Genomic DNA, 14,968 nt, shown 5'->3' on the forward strand with positions numbered 1-14,968 from the left:
CGTGAACCTCGTCCAAAATGTGCAAAAATGCCCGAAGCCTCGCCGCTAGAGTTCCACCAAGTAAACTTCAAGAGGAGATGATATCGACTATGCTTACTGGAAGTTAAAATTGAAGAGAAACGATCAGCAGAGAGAGGACTAAGTCTACCAAAATTTGGAGCCTCCATCAAAGTAAGCCCAGTTCATCACAGTTCCAACCTCCCATAAATTTTAGGCAATTTTGCGAATTAAAAATGCCTTTTTATAAAAAAAATACCCATAAAGACAATTGAGTGAGTCACGTTGCACCCAACCTCAAGTCAACTCGAGTGGCCTTAACTCTTGCCTCATGTCAACTTGACCACCTTGAGAGCTTTAAAAGTTGAAATAGGAGCAAATTCAAGTATTTTAGTTATGACACCCTCATCAATGCCATCAATAAAACATATCTACATTGGTTCCCATCAAGCTTAGTGTATCCAATTATTTCATTTTGAAGTATTTGGTTGAATCATTGATGGCACTATGTTTTTTCTAGTCAAAGAAATCCTTTCATAAGTCATGAACATTCATGTTAAAGTAATCATATTTCAAGCATATCGAAACGTAGTCTATGCAAATGTAGACGACACTATAGACACTCAAATAATAGTCCAAGTCCATTCAAGAAACATACAATAGGGTTTAGCACATTTGATACTCCAATTTCCAATTATCTATAATCCCATAACATTAGTAGAGGTAATAAAGGCAACAACTGTAACAAAGACAATACAGACCGAGGAAACAGTAGAGGTAGAGGCCAAAATGGTGGTAGGTGCAATGGGTGGTAGAGCTCAATACTAGATTTGTCGACACTATAATCAAACAACCTAAAATCAAACAAAAATAACAAGTCCACATATGTAACAACTCTAGTTGTTACAAGGATGAACTAGCTCTCACAAGCCCTAGTGACAAGAGTTGCACCTTATTCCAATTTTGGTTGAATTATTACCGATGATAGGACTCCACATAGAATCATCTTCATTTACCTCAAGTATTTTATCTATCCACTTCTATACAATTTGCTCTCTATTTCACAAGTAATGGATGAGTATCATTCTAAACTTATTTTTCCTTTTCACATAATCTTTTGAAGGACTCCAAGGTGACCCATAGCTAGAGGGTGACGGTTTGGACACTTGTTTTATGTATAAGGACCTAATCGAATCTAATACACTTCTTTACAACATCAGCTACTAGTTTGTTATATGATACTTTATGCCATCAAAGGAGGTGCATATATATATCCTATAGTTTAGAGGATTATTAACAACAAAGCAGGATAGTACATCACAAATTTTGTGCATATACTCCTCAGCAGAAGGGAGTAGAGAAAACATAAACATATCACTAAAGCTAGATTGTCTATGATGGTTATTGGTCATGTACCCAAGTTTTTGTGAATAAAGGCCTTCCAAGGTCCTCTATTATAAATAGATTGCCAACACCCTCACTCAATAATGAATCGCCTTATGAATGTCTTTTCATCAAACACCTAATTATAATGCAATGAGAGCCTTGGCTATATTGCATTTATTCACATTGATTCTATTCTTTGTGGCAAGTTACTTTTCAATGCTCATAAATTTGTCTTCAAGTTTTAAGATTTAATCATGTATAGACTTTAAAGAACAAGAAAACTTATAACAGTTCACCTGAAAGAAGGAGAAGAGAAGACAAAAGAGAGAAGAAGAAGGAATACCGAGAGGAGAGAAGACTGATAAGAGAGAGAGAGAAGAAGTTTTAGTAGCTTAGTTGTCATGCTAACCCCTTTTATGCATTGCTACTTAATAAAAACTTCTTATAGATTACAATAATGCTCTTTCTACACCAAGAACCCTAAGAGGAAAAGAAGAAACATTGGGAAAAGTAAGCAAAGCTATAACAAACCTAAGGAGAAGTACAAAGCTTTTCCAACATAGTCTTATTTGGATAAGATGATTCTATGAAATCTTTCCATTGTTTTGACTTTGTTTTTTTAGAGATATTACTTTCGACGAGATGATTTTTATTATAACTCAGCCTAGAAGCAACTTCCAACTATTCCTATTGTTATTTCTCAGTCTTTCACACCAATTAAATGAACTCGACAAGAGGGGAAGGCAAGTAGCAGGCAATCACACAAGTCAACAAGCTATTACTACATAATCTACTCCTTTAGTCGATTCTATTGAAGTTCAGAAGTGCACAAGGTGGCTCCACAACCAGTTGAGAATATACTCTAGTTAGCGCTAGAGTACTAATAAAACACCTCTAAGTTTAGAATAGTCGATTCAAGTTCCAATACCTAGGATGCATTTCTCTCACAAGCTAAGAAATATTGATAAGTAGAAAATAATTTCTCTACTCAATAACATTACATGAATTCCTGACCCCTTACATTATAAAGAAGTTTGTCATAATAATAAGTGGTCTTGAAAATCTTAACCGTAGCCTTAATGCTCACTCCTCATCTTTCCATTGTTGTCAGGATAACCGTAGCCATAATGCCCAAAAACCTTAACCTCCCTTGCAACCTTTTCTCCCTTTCTCCTCTAGTGCCTTGAAACTATAGCTATAATGCTATCTCATCATCTTCTCTCAAGCTTCTAATTCTTTTTCTTACTACAAAAGTTATGAATTTCACATGGTATCATAGTAGTGGACCTAATATAGAGGAAGAAAAATGATGGAGAGTAACAAGAAAAAAGATAATTAACAAGTTCTTATTGTCTCTTAATTGTTGTAAGAGTCTCTTAATTTTGTTGCTCCCTTATCTCATCCATCACAAATTGTAAATCAATAAAATTAATCTACTACCCCTCCTTTATAAATTTGCTAGAATAGGTTCATCTTCATTGTTCATGTTAAAAGGTTTGACCTTGATCTCTCCTCAAAATTTTGCCTCGGGCCCATCTTGTTATTTTTGTATATTTTCATCGGTCTTAGAACGGTAGCCTTTGTATTTGTACCAAAATTTGGAGTTTTGTGACTTGTTACTAGTGGATTGACATGGTCATTCTCTTCAACCTCAACATCATCTTTGATATACTTACCACAATAGCAAAGGTTTTTGGGCCACTAGATAAGCACGGTACCACAAAATGCATGATATTTTGCTTTAGAATATCACTTATCACTATTATAGATTTGCCTCCTCCAAAGCTAGTTGAATCAACAACATTTTCAACATCGTTGTTGCTACTAGTTGCGCTATTGGTAATCAATGACTGTCACTAAACTCCCTATTATGTTGAACTTTGGCAACTCAATGGTGAAAACTAGAAGCAACAACTATATATCTACCTTGTTTTAGGAAAATCACCCTCCCTGTGGTAAAGATGCTACCTTTTATACAAGGTATTTTTCCTTGAATGACTATGTTCTAAACTCCAAGGTTGATATTATTCTAGTCTCATACAAATTGTTGTCTTTTTTTCAGATGAGACTCCCATATTATTGTTTGAATCCACAACTTGTTTAGCATTCTAGGCAACAAGGTTAAGTAGGAAAGTCTTCCAAATTAGCTATAAAAACAACAATGTGTACAATGACATATTATATAGGTCGATGGAATATCAACAACAATGAAAATTGTGCTTTTGTTGGTTTTTCAATTGTCCCTGCATTCTAAGTTGATATAAAATGGTCCCTCTGTCTTTGATTTGGTGTTGTTGTCACTTGTCAATTTGCTTCTAGTTTTTGTTGTTGTTATTTAAGATATTACTCCTATTCAAGGACCAATTTATGTTCTCCACACACACACACACATACGCCATTCATGGTTTGTCTTCTTCACTCTTGATCCTCCATAAATTGGTTTTGCCTAGCCCCTACACATAATATGTAGGTATTAGTGATGAGGTGGGCAATGGGGATGGGGTTGGATAGAATCAAATACATCCATTTATAAGTAGGTCCCATATGTGCAAATGTACTTAAGAATTCTAAATTACCAATATTCTATATTTTAAAAAATCCACTTGGTTCAATAATGTTGTTTAGGTGGTGGGCATCATGTTGGGTTAAATGGGGACCCTAACCTGAAAGCAATGGGGACTGGGAGAGGAGAAAACTCTAGGGAGGTTCAATGCATGATAGGTTTTCCCAAATTCCCATTTCTAACCCAACATGTGAACTCTTTTTTTTTTTTTTATGAAATGAAAACTACATAAACTCAAAAAACAAAGAACAACATGTAATCTTGGAGACGGGAAACCACATTTACTGGTTAGATTTCTCCCATTGAAGGCACTAGTGAGATTTCTCTCTTCTTTAATGCATCGGTTTGTTACTCTGTAAAACGATGATCTATAGCAAATACGTATATCCCCATCTTTGACTGGGCAAATCAAGAAGGAGACTTTAAGCTTTTCTGCTTGGGGCAAGAAAATCGTTAAAATATATACACAGTCAAGCATCTCTGCATTCTACGTCGTCTTTTATTCTGCATCCCTTTTGGAGGAGCCACCTCTCCTGCAAAAACTCTAAACACTTCTGAAGCATTTCAGGTCTCAGAAAGTATTCCCATCTGGAAGACAATAGAATCGTTTATCGATCGTCTCATCGCCGCTTGTTATGGATTTTCGCTGTACCCCAAATAAATTAAGAAGAGTTTACAGTCGTCAGAGAAGGTGAAATCGAACGTATTTAAAAACCCAGAAGTCGATTTCATAAACCAGTTGTGTCTTGCTTTGATATCTCGAATGTCTTTTGAGCAAATATTCGAATCGGAAGAGGTTACTATTCACGGTTGCGGTAAGATCCTCACGTACACACATTCTTTCCTTCTTGCTTCAATCAAAGAAGTTCGACCCTTGGACTTTTGGCAGTCTGATTTCACCATGAAAGGAAAACCCGATCCCTGAAGATCCGTTCTGTTGTCTGTCCCATCTCATCATGCAAAAATGGTCGATTACCAGTCAATGGCGTCCCTGTTCATCTCAGCAAGAAACACGAAAATAAGTGATCTTCCCACGAGTGGTGGGACTCTATCATGGTCAAAGTCAACAGGGAGCCAGGTTGACGGTTATTGCGCGTGTCGAAGGTTGCCACGTATGGAAGGTGCCGCCCGTCGCCGGACACGACGACAGGCGGTTGCCTGTGGCGTCACCTTCTCGACGGTGACAACTTCACGCGGCTCACGTGGCGGTCGCCCAACCCCCGGCCTTCCCCACTAATCCTCCCGCGTTATTTTATCCAAAGGGTCGACCAAATCCATCTATCCAAAGGGTCGACCAAATCCATCTATCCAAAGGGTCGACCAAATCCATCAATTGGTTTCTTTAAAAAAAAATCCTTATTCATTATTTTCCTGTTTTATTCTTCCTTGTTTCAAACTGTTCCTGCTGATGGGTCGCTTCGCAGCGTCCAAGTTCCCACCGCCTCTGCTCATTCTGATTACTGTCGTTTAATTTTACAGACATTAATGGATAGGAGTTCTTCATCTGTTTCTTAGAGGTGTACATACTTCGCGACGAAGCTCTTTAATCTCTTACTTTAAAGGAACGTTTGATACCTGCTTCGATTAGTACTATTCCGCCGCCGGCGCGTTTCCTTCTTATCCAAAGCAAGAGACGGCGACATAGAACAAAAGAAGAGGGGCGGGGGTTGATGGGGGGAGGAGGCAGGACGTCAATGATAGGCCCACGAACACGCACACGACAAACCCCACGTGGATTGCTTTACTGTGCCGTAACCTGTACACGTCACCGTATTTTTCCCAACAGAGTGGTCAATTTTGTTTGAAACGTGGCAGGAACCGGGCGAATGGACAGTTTTGTTTTTTTCATTTTTATCCTATTATTTAAATAAATCTAATTTAGGGCAAATCCCATCACTCTGACTTTAAAAATTATCCCTAACCCTATTGATTGGTCATTTTGGGAAAAAAAAATAGGTTTTACTCTACCCACTATCACACGTGAATGAATCTCTTCCATGAACCTATTGGTTTCCATATCTTACTAACAACATCTGAGTTTTTGAAATGATTCGTCATTTTTAGAAGGAGGAATGGGTTCTATTCTATCCACTACTACGACCACACGTGAATGGATCTCTTCGGAGAGGCGGGATAAAGTAGTTGACCTAAACCAACAAAAGTTAACAATTAGATGAAATCAAAGTAGTTGGAAATGTTTGAACAAGTGGGGGTGTAAATAAGTTTTAAAACTGTGAAGAAGATGAGTGGCTAAGACCTAAGAGCTAGGTAATGAATCAAGCAAGAGTAGCTTAATCATCTAGTGTTACTCTTTGGCAGTACATGGCATTATTTTGCCCACTAGAGGGTGAGTGGTCCCAGTCACTGGCTGTGTCATCATACAAGGGTGAGGGTGAGGGTGAGGCTCGGATGGATCCCAGCCCAATCCCTCAATAATTGAGCATTGTAACATGGTCACTTATCTGCCATTTATTTGTTTCTAAATGAGGGTGGATTCTCAGAGGCATTTCGTCGAACAGTTTGGCTGAATCCGATGTTTTTGCAGTTGGTCTTTAAAAGAGAAGCCTCGCCTCGCCAATGACTAATGACTAGACTCTGTTATTGCCGTCAATTATTTTACCATGCACAGCTTTTGGACTTCGTGCTTATCCATTCTGAGCGATCCCACCACCCGCAAAAACGCGAGATGAAAAGTGTAAAAGTAGAGATACTATTTGGACGTAAAGATGTTCAGATCCGTATCATCAATGAAGCAGACGGCTTCTGCTGTTTCTGCTGCTGCTCCGCCTGTCTTCCTCTGCGGTGATAGCAACGCATCGGTTGGTGCCTCTCATTAAAGCTCCACATTTTCTCTTTTGCAGGTTTCGTGGGTATGGCAGCTTCTGAAACTTTCATGAAACATCATCCTGGTGAACATTTTCATTTAAAAATATATGGCGTCTTTGTTTTTTCACGCAGAGGCAGCGAAGGAACAGCCTCTGATCGAATCATCTCTATCTTGTCTGCTTGGATTTTTATACTTTCTGTCCCTTGGGCGGTTCTTGTCTGCTCTTGCTTGAAGGTCACAGAAGTAACTCCGATGAGTTCTTCTGCAATTAGGTTCAAATTTATCGCTAAGAGAATGGCTTACGTCAGTCAAATGAATATTTCTGGTTCGATTGTTGTGGATAACATTAGATTGAGAAACGGTTTCTGAATCTTGATCTTGTCAAAGACTAACTAGGATCGTTTTTTATTAAGAAAAAAGAAATGGAAAGAGGTGGGTCTCGTTGTATCCAGAAATACTGGCGATATACCGGAAAAGTTTCTGGCTCAACTCATCAAAAAGACAAGAAAAGAGGAAATACCCAAGTTCAAACAAGTCCAGAATCAGGGAACTGAACAAAATAATGTTCAAGAACGTGAGCGTGGCGTGTCGTTTATGTCTTTTCCTCCGCTGAAATTTAAGTTTTCTACCGCCTCTGTGCATCCGTTGGCGATTTCTACCCATTTTTAGCATCATTTAATATCACAGATAGAAGCACGTAAATGTCGCTAGGAACAATTTGAAAACGTATTTAAACCCAAAGATGCAACAATAAATCACCGATTGTCGTGTATTCTTCTCGTGGAGAAACCGAAGCTACAGAAATTAGTGAATTAGTTCTCCACGCCTCAAATTCATCTTTTGCAGCCTGCGGCAGTGCTTCTCCTGAGGAACTGAACCAACATCATGTTCACGGAAAAGAACAAAAAGCAATTGAGTAATACCGGGTTCAGAAAAGAAGGAGTAAAGGATTAGTCTCCTTTTGCCTTTCAAGATACAGGGCATGAGGTTTTGGTGGCCATGGGTTCTGGAATGGAATGGAGAAGACGACTGATAAAAGAAAAGGCAAAAATACAATGTCCATCAAATCAAAGTTTACTTTGAGAACGGAAAGAAAAACTGTTTGTTAAGATTAAAAATAAAAAAAATTCCTTGAACAGGAACTGTTTTTGTACATAGCTGATTTAGGCCTTAAACATACTAAACAACGGCTAAAAGAAAAGAAAAGTCATCCTAAAGAAAGTCTTTCTTCCTACGAGATGATGGTACTAACAGAAACAGCTCCACTTTCTTCACAATTGCATTAAAATTTCACCAGAAAAAAAAAAAAAAAAAAAGTCTGGCGTGGTGGCGCCCCTTGTTTCAGTTCTGATTGTTCCACTGCTTGTGACCAGGAGCCCATTTCGGACATTTGGGACTGAAGTAGCTGGAAATAACCCTTGAGTTGAGCAGATCGATAATGGGGGCGTATTTGACGCACCGAGGTGTTTTATACTGATTGATGGAGGCGCCCCGGCTGAGGGCATAGTCCATGAGCTTATCGAAAGTACCAGCCTCCACGATCTTGATCTCCAGAGCACCAATGGATTTGTCGGAGACTCGACCTTGGCGGTAAACGCTGTTCAGGGACTCTTCAATGGCAAGGCAACAATCTTCAAAAACTGAAGGCGGGACAGGAGTAGAACCAGTGCGAAGCTCCCAAAAGACAACGTAGTGGCCGGGAATCGTTGAAGTGTCAGCGTAGCTCGTGTACTCGATCAGTGATGCATCGAATGGCTCCACATGGCTAACAGCATTCTTTACAGCATTTTGAAGCTCAACCTCGTCGGTTTTATCAGAATCAATGCTCAGCACGACGTTATTTCGACAAATAAAGTTGAACTGGGGGACTTTGTTCTTGAAACCTGCAACTCGTAGCACATCCCCAACTCTGTAACGATATAGCCCTGCATGAAAAGCGATTGAAATCATTACTCTCAAAACTCATGCAGAAAAAGAAAAAAGAAAAAAAAAAAAAAAGAGGTCGCAATGTGGAATTAATCTCAATAGTTACCAGCATAAGTAGTGACAACTAGCTCGTACTCCTGCCCCAGTTTGACATCAACAAGATCCACCAACTCTTGCTGCTCCTTCTCGTTAAGAGAATCAGGCAGCGAGACAGGAGGGTCCGACAAGCCATTGTTGCGGTGAACAGGAAGGAACTCAAAGAAGGCCATTGTAGGAATAAGGGTGTAAGAGACTTCACTGGGCTGAGCAAGGGGCTGAAGGTTGACGCCGAAGTAACACTCAGAGGAGGCATACATCGTGCAAACTAGGGGGAGGCCATTACTATAAAAATCGAGGATCGGAATGTATTGGGACATGGTCCCAGTCACAATCACCTCGATATATTTAGCATTGGGCCATAGTCGCGTGATGATGCCTTTCCACGAATCCTTCTTACATTCTTCTTCGATGAAATCGGCTAGCTTTGGGTTGGGATGGAGAATCTTCACCACGGCCTCTCTAACAGCAGGATCAGTAATCTGAGCGTCCAAGATACCCGTCCGGATATCGTTGCAGAGACTCGTCCAATTCTTTTCCAAGAAGCGGATAGCTCGAATGAAGCCGGATGCAAACACTGATCCCACTCGGAACACTTCCTTGTTTTGTAGAAGTCCGCATAAAAGCTGAGAATACATACTTTGATAAGAATCTTGGCAGAGGATCGTTTCGTTGGGGCTGGTGTAGACATTGTAGGGATCATAAGGCCTTTCTCTGAAATGGCGGCTTTTGTAATAGCTGGTGAGAACAGGTCTGGCCAGTAACCCTCCTGGAGTCTTCACCTCCGACTTGACAAACAGGAAGTACATTCCTTTCCCCTTGTCCAAACCAGGAACGAATTGGTTCATCACAGGCATCAACAGACTGTAAAGGAGAGATCTCCTCTCCAACTCTTCGTCGATCGTTGGCATCAATTTCCTCTCTCCCCCGGATGTTCCAGAACTAAAATAATTACTATGACAACTATTATGTACTATTACCCAGAATTGATTTCCGCACATCGTTTTTTTTTTTTTGGTTAAACTAACTTGGAATCATTAACTTGATGAACGAAGACTCACCTGGTGAGAAACTCCGAGATGGGCTGTGAGCAGAGGATGGGGGACTTGTCTCCATTGGCGATGCGGTGGATGTCGGGCTGCAAATCCTCGTAGACGACGACGGGTACAAGCTTCTTGAAGCTCTCCCGGTCCGTTCTGCCGTTGAGGCTGTAACGGGACAAGTACTCAACCTGGGCGCTCCTGCTGAGGATTTCAGCTAGCACTCGCTTCTGAATTTCGTCAGCGTGGCTGGTCACGTCCTCGATGAACTCCAGCGCCTTCTTATTTTTGTCTGAAACATTTCTATCACCACCCACCACCTGCAGGTACTGCTTCGGAGCTTCCGGCATGTCTGTATCGGTACCTCAAAACAACTCCTTTAAGAAGAAAGAAGAAAACGAAACTGATCGAGCAGCAAGAAGATTGAAAAAAGAAAGGCGAGAAAGCGAATGATACAGTGAGAGAGAGAGAGAAAGGAGGAACGGGAAGATGGGTCTTGCAGAGGTGCTTGAGAGGAGGTTCAAGAGAGTGTATATATAGAGGGAGAAGCCAGGTGGCTGGACTCCACTTATGGATTCTAAATAACAACAGTAATCCGGACCGAATTTCTCCATTTTTTCAAATCTCTGAAATTTCATTCTGTTTTTTTAATACCCATTGATCACCATACTCTTAACTAACCCAAATCTTTCTGCTTCAGGTACAAGAAAAACCGGTAAATCGTAAAGAATTCACCTTCTCAGGGATTTCAAGAGGCGGAAGCAAACGACAGAAAAATGGGATTTTGACCGGCAATCTCCAGTATATGCGGCAGTACGTACTAGAGTACATGCGTGCTTGAACCGCGGATGCTCCTCAAAGAACCGGCAGGTCGTCCCCCTTACGTAATCCCTCCTCCTCCCTCCTCCGTGACAAAATAAAAAAAACCATTAACATCCCCTTTGACTGCTGACTCCCATTTACCAGCTCTCTCGGTCTCCCTTCCTCCCAAGTTTCTCTCTGTTATTTATCAGGAAGACGAGACTCTGTGCCTGCGGGGAGTTAAGCTGAATCTCGCTTCTGAGTTTGAGTCAATTCCTCGGCAAAAGCTCGGAAGCTTACTGGAGCTTGAAAGCAAAGGAAAGAGAATGAAATTGAAAAATACTTTCTTGCACGTCTCCATGGAACGGTTCCCCCACGTGGGGAGATGGGGGCTAGTTAGTTTCAGTGGCCAATTTCTTTCCAAATTGAGATTGAAGTCCCTCTCTGGGAGCAGTGGCGCGCGCCGGATCATGATCGCAGAAAAAACTGTTTGATGCTTTTCTCCAGCGGAAGTAAAAGTAGCTTTCGAGTCCGAGATTGGTGTCCAAAAACGGAACCGATGTTAATCGTCAAGCATGGTTAAACTCACAGTTGAAATCGTCGGCTAATTAGAAAGATATCCTTTTTTTCTAGGATAGAGTCGAAACTGAAGACCCAGAAGTGAAATCCATGCACAACACTCGGTTTCTGCTGCATACCGACAATCTCTTTTCCCCATTATAATTGTTGTAAGATTGGAGATTGTTTTAGTCTTTCACGAGCCAACACCGACAGTCCGAAATGAAAGCAGTGTCTTGTCATACCGAAACGATGATTGGTCAGTTCGAGCTCCGCACCCACCTCAAAAACAAAAACGGGATCGACAGAAACACCATAGACGGAGCTTTCCCAATGATACACTCTTCGATCCAAAAACAAAAAATCCCCCTTCCCAAGATCAACCCCCGTTGCATTTTTTGCGCCGGTCAGCGCAAAGATTTCTGCAAATCGTGACGCTGGAACGGAAATAAAAATGAGAAAGGTGGACCTAATCGTGCTCGGAAAGGCAAAGACAGCAGGGAATGAAAGATGACATGTAACGAGAAAGACAGTCCCTTCACTTCTCCTCCCGACTCTCTGTTCAACGCAGAACCAGATTTGATGCAGAGAAGCCCAGAGGGAGGACCGACCAGTGACCAAGTGCAACTCTAGCATGTCGGGCCACATACACGAAACGCTCAAACGGACTCCCTTCAACACTCAACGTGGCATGTATCACCCTTGACCCCCTTCTTTGTATAAACTATTTGGAAGGCACATGCTGCTCGTTTTGAGCTTAATTATCTTAACGGCCCCAATTGGTCCACGCCCATTCAGATCCCACATCTGGCCCTCCATTACAACTTTAATCAGCCTAAGGCCACATCAAAATGTTACTTGGTACTCGTCTATAGCACTAATATTTGTTACATGTCAAGGAGCCACTACTTATTCAATATGACCAAGAAACCGATTTTTTTATGGGATTAATTTATCCATATTTAAAAAAAATTAAATATTTTTAATATATTTTTTGTGACAGCATTTGTGGTTGTGTGGCCATATTAATTGAAACAGGATTCAAACTGCTTACCTTGGTCATGTGTTGATTATAATCGAGTTAAGCTTTTTATGAGACTCTCACATTAGAATTAGTTACAACATGGCGCCCGAGTTGAGGTAGCCAATAAAGGTATGGATAGGTAAATATGTAAATTCATAAAATTTGGATTAATAAATAGGGAAGAATAAAATAAAATAGGACGAAGAGAGAGAGAGAGAGAGAGAGAATCGGCGAGTTTTTGGAAGGGGTAAGGAGGCGGGGTCTGGTGTCACCGAAAGAGACGGAAATGGCAGGGAAATGGGCCACACACGACGTCAGTTCGACGTCACAACAGTGAATTTGCTCAGCAGGTTGACACGTGGTCCCCGCCCGCCTCCCCTTCCGCTTGTCGTCCCCGTCCGGCCGCTGCCCAGGTAAGCCCCTCCCTGCCAATCGCAGGAAATAGGGAGGCTCCGACGGCCCAGATTCACTGACGCAGAAGAAAAACCCAAAGAAGACGGCTCAACCAAGGGGCCGAGTTGGGCGCATTGTGCTTGGAGCCATCGGCGAGTCTTCTCGTCTCTCTCTTCGGAATGTCGCCATGAGAATGTGTGTAGACGTGGGAGGAAGAGAGGCGGGAGAGAGAGGCGGGGGACAACCATTGATGTACTCTGGGTGTTTGACTATTAGGCACTTTTGATGGGATTTGAATCATTCAAGGCCATAAAAAACAAGGTTTGTTCTCCCTCAAATCCCTGCCTTTCTCCTCTGTCTCCCATAATCCCCTCTCCCTTCTGTTCATCCCCACTTTAAATATTGCTTCATTTGCCCATTTTCATTACACTAATCTTACTGTCTTCCTCTTTCTCCTCGATTGCTGCTGCCTTCCTCCCTCTTTACCCAATCACGCAGAAGCAGTCTCTTTCAAGGTACCCATTACTGTGCTCCCAACTCATGCTCACTGGCTGCCACCATTAATGTATCAAAAAACCTAGTCTCTCCGTTCCCCAGAACTGCTGACTTCGCACTTCGAAATCATCATTAAATGGCCTTCACCCCCCACCCACCCAGATTACTGCTAAACGTTAATAATTTTCCGCATGCAAACGTACCATTGGGTCAGAAAAGTGCGAATGTACGTACCGTTTTGAGTCTTGTGTTGCACTGTGAGAAGACGGATACGCTGCAGGGAATGTTGAGAAGGAAATTTGATTGATTAGGTTGGAGGTGAGGGACAGAGGTTGCCCACTGAAGGTATGTGGGAAAGGTTAAGCAACTTTTTGCTTGCTATATTATCTAATTTACCTTTAATCCTCTGAAACACAACCTGCGGCTGTCATGGTTGGTCCTGACAGATGCCACCGTTGCCTTCTACCCTTGGTAGAATATTGGAGCTGTTTGTAGGTTTTAGGTAACGGGAAACGATGCTTGTGGGTACTTCATTAGAGCAGGATCATGCATGAGGGGAACATTATTAGCATGTCGACGAGTAGTTTAATTTTATTAAGTCCTAATTAACGAGGTTTAATTATTGCATCAACGTTCGATATAGCTGTTCTAACTTCCGAATCAACCTAAAGCAGGTATATTCGATTGGTCACATGCGTCCCAGGCTGCTGCTTTGAAGGCGAGGAAGAAGATGGCGACTTTTGAGATTTGCAAATACTTGGAAAATCGCACAAGCTGCTTCTTTATTATTATAGAATTGTGATTATCGACTTGTTTAGCCTAAAACCCACCCCACAGGATGTTTGGTTTCCCGAATCTCGCAATCATGGGATTAGATTTCTGAGTACTGTGAATTTTACGTTTGCAAATCACCTGTTAATTTAAGCGGAGTAAGAGTAGACGTCAGTCTCATGCAACCATCTTCTCCTTTTTGAAAATGTTAATTTCCCCGCATGTGAATCAGATCGAAAGAAGGATATGGTTATGGTAAAAGTAATGAAGAGTACTGAAATGCTGTAAATTGAAATCTGGGTGACTAAAAATCGATCCTGTGTGAGAAGGAATGGAAAAAATACTGTTGGTCGATAATCTAAGCATCCACCAGTACTTGGCTTGTACTGTTATTCCGAAATGGCCATGCATTCTCTGGAAAGAGTAGCTATCGACGAACCAGAAGATCAAACTTCGTGGACGCTATAATGTCATGTTCTCCACTTCATTTTTACCGAAAAAGTTTATACAGTAAGCAATATCTCCCAAGTCCGTGTCAAGCTCCATTGAGAAAGAATACACGCTAACGGCCACCAGCACGAAGCCTCGGAGCAGTCGATTCTGTTGAAGATATTATAGCTTTCTGCTCTGCTACATTACACTGGAAAGGTAAATTCCCTGTGGAGAGAAGTCCTTATCTGATGGGGTTTCTCCCCCTTCTCATCTTGATAGCTGGTTGTCTGTGATTATGGCCTCTGAACGTGCACTTTGTCGTCCTTCACCCCTTTTCTTTCACTTTCATGGATAGCGATCTCGGGTCAATCTGAAATATGGAGGGATGGGGGAGCCTCATCTTTTCCTCTCTGCTTACCTTTCTACACTCTTGTCGGTTCAGTGACCTTACGTTCGAGACACTGTTCTTGTACCTCCAATCAGCCGGACTCTTATGGAAGACTCGAGAGTTATCATGTCCCTGAGCAGGCTTCTGGTGGAACAGTGACATGCTTGACAGTGAAGAAGCCTAAGTCAAGCTGCGCGCTTTCACCTTCTGATCACTGAACTTCTGAAACGACCCACATGAAAAAATACTTAATAACTAAACCTAAAGGATC

At 41.5% G+C, this 14,968-nt stretch overlaps 1 protein-coding gene across 3 annotated transcripts; it reads right to left on the reverse strand.

Moving 5' to 3' along the window:
- Positions 1-7,848: 7,848 nt before the first annotated feature.
- LOC137965628 (indole-3-acetic acid-amido synthetase GH3.6-like) lies at positions 7,849-10,853 on the reverse strand. Of its 3 annotated transcripts, XM_068811904.1 has the most exons (4): positions 10,571-10,853; positions 9,857-10,212; positions 8,806-9,749; positions 7,849-8,698 (listed from the first exon to the last, which is right to left on the reverse strand). In XM_068811904.1, the coding sequence occupies exons 2-4, from the start codon at positions 10,183-10,185 to the stop codon at positions 8,115-8,117; spliced, it is 1,857 nt and encodes a 618-aa protein (XP_068668005.1). In that variant the 5' UTR covers positions 10,186-10,212; positions 10,571-10,853; the 3' UTR covers positions 7,849-8,114. The 3 variants fall into 3 exon arrangements, with proteins under 3 accessions (XP_068668005.1, XP_068668006.1, XP_068668004.1); XM_068811905.1 differs by having other exon boundaries at positions 8,806-9,737; positions 9,857-10,853; XM_068811903.1 differs by having other exon boundaries at positions 9,857-10,853.
- Positions 10,854-14,968: the final 4,115 nt, after the last annotated feature.

The sequence above is a fragment of the Aristolochia californica genome, unplaced genomic scaffold, assembly GCF_029961685.1.
Source record: "Aristolochia californica isolate CCGP_79_NKW_82.1479 unplaced genomic scaffold, dmAriCali1.0.hap1 SCAF_5, whole genome shotgun sequence".
NCBI lineage: Eukaryota > Viridiplantae > Streptophyta > Magnoliopsida > Piperales > Aristolochiaceae > Aristolochia > Aristolochia californica.

Excerpts from the sequence above, each read along its gene's own strand:
- LOC137965628 (XM_068811904.1), bottom strand. The coding sequence starts at position 10,185 with ATGCCGGAAGCTCCGAAGCAGTACCTGCAGGTGGTGGGTGGTGATAGA. Across the intron at positions 9,750-9,856 it reads ATCTCGGAGTTTCTCACCAG|TAATTATTTTAGTTCTGGAA; the intron begins GTGAGTCTTCGT and ends TAGTTGTCATAG. Across the intron at positions 8,699-8,805 it reads AGTTGTCACTACTTATGCTG|GGCTATATCGTTACAGAGTT; the intron begins GTAACTATTGAG and ends CTTTTCATGCAG.